Raw genomic sequence first — 11279 nt, 5'->3', positions numbered from 1 at the left:
GAGGAAGGTTGGTCCTAACGTTACTCAGAGAGCGACGGGGGCAACACCAAATCGACGGCCTAATACTCTGCCCAGTCGGTACAACTTCACGCCGGCGGGACAAGATCCTCCTCCTCTGCAGACGCCTGGAGCACAAGCCGGCGGTTTGCAACGACAGTCTCCAGCCTAGGTCCAGAACTATCCTCCGCCGCAACAACTTTTTCAGAACTCATCTACACATCCACCTCCACCCGAGCTACACCGGACTCCTTCAGAAGAAGTCCACTTCAATCCACGGACTCAGGGGAGAAGTCGGGATGTCTCTCCGCCTTCTCCAGTTCAACCCTCTCAAACTCAGGCGAGAAGTCAGGCGAGAAGTCAGGTGAGAAGTCAGGCCAGAAGTCGGGAAGTCTCTCCGCCTTCTCCAGTTCGACCCTCACAACCTCAGGCGAGAAGTCAGTCGCATCCATCGCATCCATCGTCTCAAGGGAACAACTTTGAAGAAGAATCTTCTCCGGTGTTGCCCGAACTACAGTCCGATGTGTTGCGTGCTCTAAATGCATTGCTTGTGGTTCCAGACAGGGATTAGTTCACCATTGTCCTCTCTCCCACACCCGCACCGAACACCCAATGGTATGATTTTCTTCTTCAATTATTGTGGTCTTGTCTTGTGCGAATATAAATGATTGTGGTTTGTCTTGTGCGAATAGCTTCTAAGTTGGTCTTGTCTTGTGCGAATAACAATGATTGTGGTCTTGTGGTCTTATCTTGTGCGAATAGCTTCTAAGTTGGTCTTGTCTTGTGCGAATAACAATGATTGTGGTCTTTTCTTGTATTGTTCTCATTTTTGTTGGTTTATCTTGTGCGAATAGCCATGATTGTGGTCTTGTCTTGTGCGAATAGCAGTGACTGTGGTCTTGTCTTGTATTGTTCTCATTTTTGTTGGTTTGTCTTGTGCGAATAGCCATGATTGTGGTCTTGTCTTGTATTGTACTAAAATTTCTGTTGATCTTACTTATTTTATTGGTTCATGTGTATGGAGGTTTACTCGTGACAAAGGATCGAAACTTGTTCGGAAGATTACTAAAATTCTTCAAAACAAATTCGAAGGTCCCTTCTACAGCTGGACATGTGTGCCGCGGGACAAACAAGAGAGATACTTCCTTGAGTTCGCGGTAAGGATAGCTCCTTTTTACATAGCTTTCATAGATAGCTTTACATGTCTTCTTTTCACTCACAATAGCTCATTTTTTTCTAGAAAACCCACACTTGGGATCCTTTGATAACCGGAACTGTTCAAGCTTACTTTGAGGGAATCTGTCAAAACCAGATCAAAGACATGGTTAGCAGTGTGAGGATTAGTCGAGTTCAACCAAACTGGATTGGCGACACTCTCTGGATTACGATGGAGGATTACTGGGACACTGAAGAAGCACAACAAAGGAGTAAAACCTACTCTGATGCCCGTATGTCTGACCGTAACGGCCTAGGTCCTCATGTACACCTCTCAGGGCCAAAGTCATATCGACAGCTTCAAGACGAAATGGTTAAGTAGCTGTTATTTTTGCCACTTTCAATTCTTACATAGCTGTTATTTTTTTTTAGTTAATCTCTGTTTCTTTGCTAACATTGCAGGTTGAGGAATTGGGAAGAGAAGTCCGACTTGGTGAGGTTTTTATCAAGGCACATACAAAGCCTGATGGTACATATGTTGATCGGAAGGCAGAGAAGATTGCTGGAACTTATGAGAAGACTGTTCAAGAGAGGTTGTCTCAGCTCGAGGCAGAGTCTTTTGCTGTGTCGGATGGAGAATCACGGCCACGGGACCTCACAACAGAAGAATATACAGAAATTTTCCTTGAGGTAACTTTTTTAAAAAACCAATACACATTTATAGTCTTGTAGTTTCATTTGTCATCCACTAATCTTAACTCTTCTCTTATTTTCAAGTCCACTGAGAAAGATACAAGAGGAACACCTTATGGAGTTGGAAGCCTCAAGGACTGCCTTGTCAATGGAAAGCATAAGCAAGCATGTGGCTCTTCTACCTTTGTGGCTCTCGAAGAACAGTTGAAGGAAGCTCAACGCATGATAGAAGAACAGGCTGCTCAACTGCGGAGGCATGATGCAGAAACAGCTGTGCGTGAAGCTGAGCAATCCAAACTTATTGCTGCCCAAGCTGAGCAATCCAAAGTTATTGCTGCCCAGAAGGACAAGATTGACCATTTATCAGTCGTCGAGGATTTTCTGAGGGAATGTGATCCACGGTTTGAGAATTTTGTTGCAAGGAAACAGACAACCACAGAACCTTTTCTCCAAGATGATCCAACTCCAACTCTATCAACCGCTGCTTCATAGGTTTCTTCTATGTCTTAACTCTTTTTGGATGAACTCTATCTCACTCTACTCAGATGAACTCTATCTCTCGCTCTTTTGTATGAACTCATTGCCACTTTTGTATGAACTCTATCTCATCCTCTTTTGATTTCTGTAACTTGAACATGTAGTGTATTTCAATATTTCGATATTATGTCTTTCTTAATTCGAATCTCTCAATTAAAATTGGTATACAAGAATGAAAAGAAGAGGATAATGGGAATGAAAAGAAGAGGATAATGGGAAATTAGTATATGAAACTTTCAAATAATGAAATCAACAGCAGTGGCTAAATAGTCGTAACATACAGATTCTGAAATCAAAATCAGTGGCCAAATAGTCGTAATGTAGTTTCTAAATAGTCACTACGGTAAGTGACTATATAGCGACTATAAACACTCAGTTACTAATTAATCACACTATAGTCGTAATATAGTCGTATTATATTAATATTAACAACTATATTACGACTACTTAATGACCATATAACGACTACATTATATGGTCGTACCGTAGTCGCTAAAAGGCGACTATAAATACGACTAAATAAATTAGCGACTATCGATCTCCGACTGCTTGAGTTAGTCGCTATTTGGTCGTAAACACAGTTTATGCGACTACAAACCGACTAATAGTGTAGTCGCTAACCGCCTGTTTTCTTGTAGTGTGGCCCGCACGATGAGCGAGTTTAAAAATTGTTGAAGAAAATAAATCTTAAATCTTAAACAAATTTTTAAAAATATTAAAAGGAATTTTATTTCCTGAATTAAATATATAAATAGTTTTAGTTAGAGAAAAAATCATATTTGTATTTACCTTCACACACTTATTTATATTTATATATTTTAATATATTATAACAATTATTACAATAATCTAAAGCTAAATTATAACCCACCAAATTTTTTGCCAAATACTCATCATTACTAATATTATTATTGTCAAATTTTAAAAATATTTCAGAACTTATTCACAAAATATTTTACATGCAAATAGTTCATCAAAGCAACATATAATTAGTAAGCATGTACAATTTTACTCTATGTTTTACCATTAAAATATGTTCTTTTTATTCGTAAGTTCTTAACTTATTTTTATCCAAATAAAAATTTCTCATATATTTCTCTAAATACCTGGATTTAAATGGTTTACGAATCAAATCCGATAGAAAACTACATAAATCATGTTTGAAACCAATTTTAAAACGGTCTACCGTTTCAACTTCCCAAAGTACAAAATACCTTCTCAATTACTCGGTCAAGCAGCTTTTATTTCAATACCTGAATCATTGACATTATCCAGAAGAGAAAATTCTAGATTTTGACTAAATACATTAACCACCGGCTAATCTTCGAAACTTATAATGCTATTAACTGTATAATTACTTTGGAACTTCCATCAGTGTCTCCATCCTCGATTAATTTAGTGGGTTTTATATATTTTGATTCCATTTCATTGCATCTGATAATTTCCATTGAAGAACCCGCACAAATAAAAGATCCAAAATATATCGGCAAAATAATACCAGAAAAAAAAAATCAAACATGTAAATGTTTTGTAGATATAATATTATTTTCTTAATTAGCTGTTCCTATTACGTTTGAAAAATAATAATTCTTTTGACATAACTTATGTTATTTTTTTAGATTTGTTATTCACTATTTCTTGATTAATAATAATATACTTGCTTAATGAATTATTTTTTTTGTTTATACATGTCAAAATCTAATTGAGAAAACACATATAATATTACAATGGAAAATATATTAGTTTTGTTAATTTTTCTTTTTGATTTAGGAAATATTTTTTTAGATATAAAAATGTAAATTTTATGTAGATTTAATGTTATTATCTTAATTAGCTGTTTTGAAAAATAATAATTTTTATGTTATTATCTTAATTACCTGTTTTGATAAATAATAATTTTTTTTGACACATGTCAAACATCTCATCAGTATACTTAACACGTGTCATAATACTGTTAATGACTAATTTTTAAAACCCAACTTTATATAATAAGATACAACATTCATAATTCATTCTATATCTACCTTGGTGTATGTGGAATCAAGCATCAAACCAGTTACTCTTCATCAATTCGCTTCCGCCTAGTGTTGAACTTTTGAGTCGGTGAATCTTGTCTTGATGGAATCAGAGGCTTGTATCACAACACAACAACTTTCAGCTTCCTCAAGACAACTTCCTCTTGACCCTTATCCTCTTCTTGAACCTATCTTCCCTCTTGAACCCTCAGCTTCTTTACAACCCTCATCTTCCTGAACACAACGTTGATGACAAACCTCCTCAACTTCTTCATCTTCCTGAACACAACGTTGACGACCCTCATCTTCCTGATCACAACTTTGAGGACAAACCTCCTCAACTTCCTCAGCTTCTTCACAACCCTCATCTTCCTGAACACAACGTTGACGACAAACCTCCTCAACTTCCTCATCTTCCTGAACACACCGTTGACAACAAACCTCCTCAACTTCCTAAAGAAAAACCTGAATACAACCCTGACCCTTTTAGTAGAATACTAAAATTCATCAGATGACCAACCCTTTTAGTAGAATAGGCTGGATACCAACCCTTTTACTAGAATACTAGAATTCATCAGATGACTAGAAAAGTTTTTGGCTATTATATTCTCTGTATTTATTACAATATATACTAAACTACGTACCCGTTAATAGACACTCTCTTATTATATCCTCAACTTTGCATATTACACACTCTTATTTTTTCTTCTCTTTAGCTTTATAATATTTTTTGGGAATTTAGGCTGCATAATCAAGAAACTGGAAAAATTAAAAGAATGACCAGGACAAAAATTGGATTTTTCATATGCTCTTGTGATCGTTGTGACGGTACTATCGATGCTCTCTTCTTCTACATATTTCTATAACTTGTGTAACACTCTATCTTTGTGAGACGCATAGTAAAATTGCTGACAGGCTGGATGACTGGAAACTGGGAAGTCTATCTTACCTTGACAGGGACATTTAACAAAATTAACTCTTTCCTAATGCTTACAACGACAACGAGTGTATGATAATTTGATCTGAACTGATGGTTTGAAATCTGGAACGTTAGTCTTAAAAGGTATTTTAAACACTTAGCACTGTCAAATATTATACATGAAAAGAAAAAGAGGATACAAAGAAACAAAGCAAGGACTGAGGGAGAAATCATGGAGAGGCGTCTGAGGGTCACAGGAAAATGACCGCGCAAGAGAAACTCTTGAAAACACCAAATCAAGCTGAGGGGAGAAACCACTGCGCATCCTTGAGTTTTAAGGTGGAGCCACTGAGGAAGCGTTTGATGGACCTTGTTGCAATATTGTACACACATATGTCGAGGCATGGAATATAACAATGCGGGTGACCGAAACGGTCATTACGGGTGAAATAGATGGAGTTTGGCTCAATACCAAGGGTAGGGTCAGCAGGCACGGTGATACCCAAATCGAAAAACAGGGCCTCATCACCTAGAGATTCAACCTCAACAAGGGTGGAGTTCCGGTCCTTAGGATCACTCTTGAAGACGCGGAAGATCCTAGAGCTTTCACAGACAGGCTCGTAAGCCTTGGTATAGACCAACAAAACGTCTCCTGATGTTGTAACAGCAATGCTATCACCAGATGAGATAAGCTTTTTTACTCCCGTTATTCCCAAATCACCACTAGGCCGCCTAGATGGCTTCCACATTTCAAAGCTAGGGAGCGAATACACATCCTTGAAACCATCTTGTCCAGACAAATCCAGTTCTCGAATGTAGCAACGGTGCGACAGGTAGTAAAGACGGTGACCTTTGAGCACCACATCTTGTAGGCCTCGGAACTCCCTGGGAACATGGACCCTGTTCCGTATTGGAATATCGCGGTAATGGAAATCCCCATTCCTGCAAAAGCCTAAAAACTGGCCTTCCTGAAATTGCCACACAACAACATAGTCGACTCCATTCTTCTTCTTGTCGTCTACCCACAAAAGACCTCTCAGATATTTGGTAGTGTTAGGACGCGAAGCACCACGCATGTAAGGTTTAATTAAATCAACGGTGAATTCATTATCTCCTACTCGCTCAACCTTGTAAAGGCCACCCTTGATTGACTCTAGAGCCGGAAGATTGATCCTCTCCTCGCTAAACACATCTACGATATAGAGATCCGATCGAGATTCATCTAACACCAGGAACCACTTACCCGAGTTTGCTAGGAATCGATACCCTGAAAAGTCACTCTTCGTCTCGTAAACCTTGTCTTCGTCAGGGTTGTACACACGACAACCGCTCTCTTCTAGAGACAGCAACAACAATGGAAGAGATCCGCTTTTTGGATCAAAAACCAAAGCCGGACGCGGGACCTTAATGCACTCGTTATACTTAGGACTCCCGCTTCGTTTTGAATTACCAACTCCGTCTGCTGGTCGATCTACTACATCATCCATCATCTCGTCTGCTGCTGAGATGGAAGCTTCAAAGTTACGCAAATGTTTTTATCTCTCTATGTATATACACAATTAGGGCTTTCTCGAGGGCTACCAAGCCCAATACAACATTATCATGGACCTGTAAACTATTATGGTTTTGCTTTTATTTTCCCTGACCGTTCTTTCATTATCATGGTAACTAGATTTTAACCTGCGGTACACCGCGTGCATATAATTTTTATTATTATTTATATTTTATGTTGTATTTATTTGTTAAATATTGAATGTTTTGTAAATAGAGAAATAACTAATTTTCCGACCGTTTATATGGCTAAATGTTTATAGTAATTTTTTAACCCGCAATATATTTCATGACTATTTGTTTGTTATATTTAGTTTGTTTTGTTTAGTGTCTAAGATTCTATTTTGATTTTTAATTATTATAACAAAAAAATAAGGGATCTAAATACATAATAAGTCATTTATACGCTATGATTAAGTTACATTGTTCCTAATGATTTAATTATTTTATACAATCTTAGTTAAACCAACTTGATTTTATATGTCAAATATTATAATATTAATAGTGGTGAAAATAATAAAATAAGGATTTAACCCGTGTTAACACAAATTTAATGATATTTTAATAATTCTAATGTGTTCTCTTTATAACTCATCTACTATATAATCATATTATATAGTATTTTAAATTTTTTTAACTTTAAATATTCGTAATATTTTAAATATTAAGTTTATACACATTAATTATAATAGATAAATAAATGTGAATTGAAGTTTTTGTTACGTTAAAAATCAAAGCTCACATGTATTGGAAAACAAAATGGAAATCAAATTGTTGTTTTATTTGTTTGCAAATGATTCAAAGATATAAAATTATAAAAGATTCAAAACACAATAAAATGTGTAGTTGAATTAAATATATCATAGTTTATGTTTTCATATTTGTTTTGCTGTAATTTTTTTAGTTGGAATGTAATGTAAAATATTTAGGAAACAAAATCTGAAGTAATGCTATTTTTGGAAATATTTTAAGGATTAACTTTGTAAATAAGATTTTAAATAAGTACAAATAAAAGGGTAGAACCCAAAATGTACTTCAAAAATGTATATATAGATAGATAGGAATATGTTGCATCTTTCCGTACATTTTTGTAAAATATTTTAATTTTATTTGAGATTTTATTTAAAAATAAAACGATTACAGTATATGGTTCAAATTAATGTAAATATATATATATCTATATATACATTTTCAGAAACATTTTTGAAATAATTCCTCAAGTTCCAACTTATTTACAATTCTGCCACTGTCTTTATTAAAAAAATAATTGAGCTCCACGATTTGGACTCGAGCGAGACAACCATTTTTGTTTGATTTGGACTCAATGGGCCTGGACATTTATAAAACCCATCAACTATAACATTTTTGATTCAATTTTTGTGGTCCATTAATATTTTTGAACATAGTCTTCTTTACTGAATTAAAAAATTTTAATTTCAACATATATTGCAAAATCTAACAGAGATTTATATGAACAAAAAAAAATCCCACACACAAATATGATAATCAAATTATGGTAAACTCATCTAATTATTTAAAACAATAGTATTAAAAATATATTTAAATATTTTTGTAAATACAAATACAAAGAAACAAAAATAGACTAATAGTTTATCCAAGATAATTATATGTACAATAATGATATTTTAAATTATTAACTCGCGGTAAAAAAATAGATACACACAATATGAATTATACAATATATTAGACTTTAAAAATTTTAAATTTTTAAAAGTATAAAACTAATTAGTTATATATATAGAAAAATAAATAATTAATTTAATTTATGTATTCCTAAACAAAAATATAGCCCCGCGGTGTACCGCGGGTGTATATCTAGTATATATTAAATTATTCCACAAATTATATATATATATATATATATATATATATATATATATATATATATAAAAGNCTACCTTTTAAGAGCTTGAAACTTAGTGATGAAATGAAGAAGGGGGGAAATAAGGATATCCAATTTATCCAACCATTGACTGACGATTGAGGCAGAAGCAGTAAGTAATAGCAGCAGCAGTTCACATGCCGTGAGCAAAACATGCGATATTAAGAGATCATTATGACAGTAAGCTTTGTCACTACTCACTACTCACTAATGTGCTACGAAACATGCATGCAACAAAGGTATATGTATATATATGTGCAATTTGCTTAATCTGCTTAAAACGATATATAGTTTGTCACCTAACTCTATTTGTAGTTTTTCAAGTTCTTGGCCATTTACATAGAATATAATTTAATCTATAAAATACCGACATCAACATCGTGATGAGAGCTAAGCTTTACCAATTCCTCTTCCATCCAGACTACTCTTATTTCAGTACTCCAGTAGACGAAAACATAAACACTTAAAAGAAAATATGAGCAACGCTAAAAGTTCACATCCTTGTTCTACATTCAAATCCTAACGATCTTTACTCTTTACACAACTTGCAGTCCTACAGGCCATTGAAGTTCTTGACCCAAACCATCGACTTGTTGAGTACTGGAACCACAAGAACCAAAGTCTCATCAGACTCAAAAGATCACTTCATATCATTCAAACTGTTCCGTGAGTTTAACCAAAGGAAAGGAGTAGATTTGATGTAACTCAAGAAGCCAGCCAACAAGACAGTGCCAACTTTAAGACAGCAACAACAACGACATATCTTTAGATAGAATAAATTTATTTCTGATCATTATTATACTTTTTAGTTTTGGGAGATATATATTTTTTTTTTTGGGAGAATTTTTTCATAATCTTTTGTTCTTTTTTTTTTATCGTGAGCAAATAACATAACCTTTACCGTTAGAAGTGTAAACTAGAAAGTTCGATTCTGTCGCTAATGCGGAAACTCATACAATAATAATAGAAAAATCTTATTTAAAAGCCAAGAAAATTTGCTATTTCTCAATGTTAAAAGACTTTACATTATGTCAGAATTTCACGAAATCTTGAAAAGACTAAAACTTAAGTTTATAAACTCTTGAAAATGACACAAAAAGAAATATACTTTTCCGGTTTTCCCGCCGTTAGTTGAATCAGAACAAAGCTAGTTGATGAGTAATGTGCAGTGAACAACGAAACAGAGGTTTGATTCTGTCGGCGTGTTGGTGATCTTGGACGTGAGATACGCGGAGGAGGTGAGGAATGAGATGGTGGTGATGCGGATGATGAGGCTGGCATGAGGTGGCCATCGGAGAATTAAAACGGCGGGCGAAGTTGTAACAGAATGGATGAGTTAAACCGGTTTGGTTTAGAATTAGACCGGGTTTGTTTCGAAAACCAGATGATGTTTCTAAGAAGTAAGAACCTTTAAGGAAAAGAAAAAATTTAAATGAAATTAAAGTTGTAATTCTTTTCTCGTCCGGTTTGGTTAAAATATTAAAAACAAAACCATATATACTAGTGTAGTGCTAGTGCGTAATAGAAAATTTTTTTCATCCGTTGACCTAATACCTTCAGGTTGATCAATATTGATATTGGTCAAAAGGCTCTTGTTGGCATGACGTTTGACTTTGAATAAAAATTATTAGAATATGCGTTGGTGATAAGTAGGAACACAACGCAAAATAATATGCAAAGATTATACAAATCATATAAAGTTGAATCTTCAGTAACTAACCATAGAATTACACAAAAGACTAAACATCAACACCCACAATGGCATTAGTTTCACTTATGCTTAGATACGTCTTCGTTCTAAGTTTCTTCACACTCCTGAACTCCAAAAAAACATTATCTTCGCGACTAGTGAGATTCCCATCTAAAGTAGCTGAGATTGGAGCCGATGATTACCCATCTTCGGGTCGTAATTCACCAGTCCACGACCTCGGTTTCCCTGAATTCCCGTCTTTCCAAGAAGCAGTGGCGCCGCCGCCTCCTCCACCTGATATGCCTCTCCTTCCACCGCCTGATATGCCTCTCCTTCCACCGCCTCTGCCTGATATGCCTCTCCTCCCACCGCCTCCGCCTGATATGCCTNTGGATGAGTTAAACCGGTTTGGTTTAGAATTAGACCGGGTTTGTTTCGAAAACCAGATGATGTTTCTAAGAAGTAAGAACCTTTAAGGAAAAGAAAAAATTTAAATGAAATTAAAGTTGTAATTCTTTTCTCGTCCGGTTTGGTTAAAATATTAAAAACAAAACCATATATACTAGTGTAGTGCTAGTGCGTAATAGAAAATTTTTTTCATCCGTTGACCTAATACCTTCAGGTTGATCAATATTGATATTGGTCAAAAGGCTCTTGTTGGCATGACGTTTGACTTTGAATAAAAATTATTAGAATATGCGTTGGTGATAAGTAGGAACACAACGCAAAATAATATGCAAAGATTATACAAATCATATAAAGTTGAATCTTCAGTAACTAACCATAGAATTACACAAAAGACTAAACATCAACACCCACA

The 11279-nt window shown here is 35.0% G+C and overlaps 2 protein-coding genes across 2 annotated transcripts; one reads left to right on the top strand and one right to left on the bottom strand.

Annotated features, from left to right (window-relative positions):
* On the top strand, positions 1319 to 2337 carry LOC104759562. The gene is made up of 3 exons (XM_010482469.1): positions 1319 to 1525; positions 1615 to 1842; positions 1930 to 2337. Exons 1-3 carry the CDS (start codon positions 1319 to 1321, stop codon positions 2335 to 2337), a joined length of 843 nt encoding a protein of 280 aa, XP_010480771.1.
* On the bottom strand, positions 5501 to 6807 carry LOC104757470 (F-box protein At5g25290-like). Its single transcript, XM_010480212.2, has one exon. It carries the CDS (start codon positions 6803 to 6805, stop codon positions 5612 to 5614), a length of 1194 nt encoding a protein of 397 aa, XP_010478514.2. The 5' UTR covers positions 6806 to 6807; the 3' UTR covers positions 5501 to 5611.

This window comes from Camelina sativa, chromosome 17, assembly GCF_000633955.1.
Source record: "Camelina sativa cultivar DH55 chromosome 17, Cs, whole genome shotgun sequence".
Taxonomy (NCBI): Eukaryota; Viridiplantae; Streptophyta; class Magnoliopsida; order Brassicales; family Brassicaceae; genus Camelina; species Camelina sativa.
Note: the sequence above shows the minus strand (reverse complement) of the source record. Positions and strands in the feature narration are given on the sequence as shown.

Excerpts from the sequence above, each read along its gene's own strand:
- LOC104759562 (XM_010482469.1), top strand. The coding sequence starts at position 1,319 with ATGGTTAGCAGTGTGAGGATTAGTCGAGTTCAACCAAACTGGATTGGC. Across the intron at positions 1,526-1,614 it reads GACAGCTTCAAGACGAAATG|GTTGAGGAATTGGGAAGAGA; the intron begins GTTAAGTAGCTG and ends CTAACATTGCAG. Across the intron at positions 1,843-1,929 it reads ATACAGAAATTTTCCTTGAG|TCCACTGAGAAAGATACAAG; the intron begins GTAACTTTTTTA and ends CTTATTTTCAAG.
- LOC104757470 (XM_010480212.2), bottom strand. The coding sequence starts at position 6,805 with ATGATGGATGATGTAGTAGATCGACCAGCAGACGGAGTTGGTAATTCA.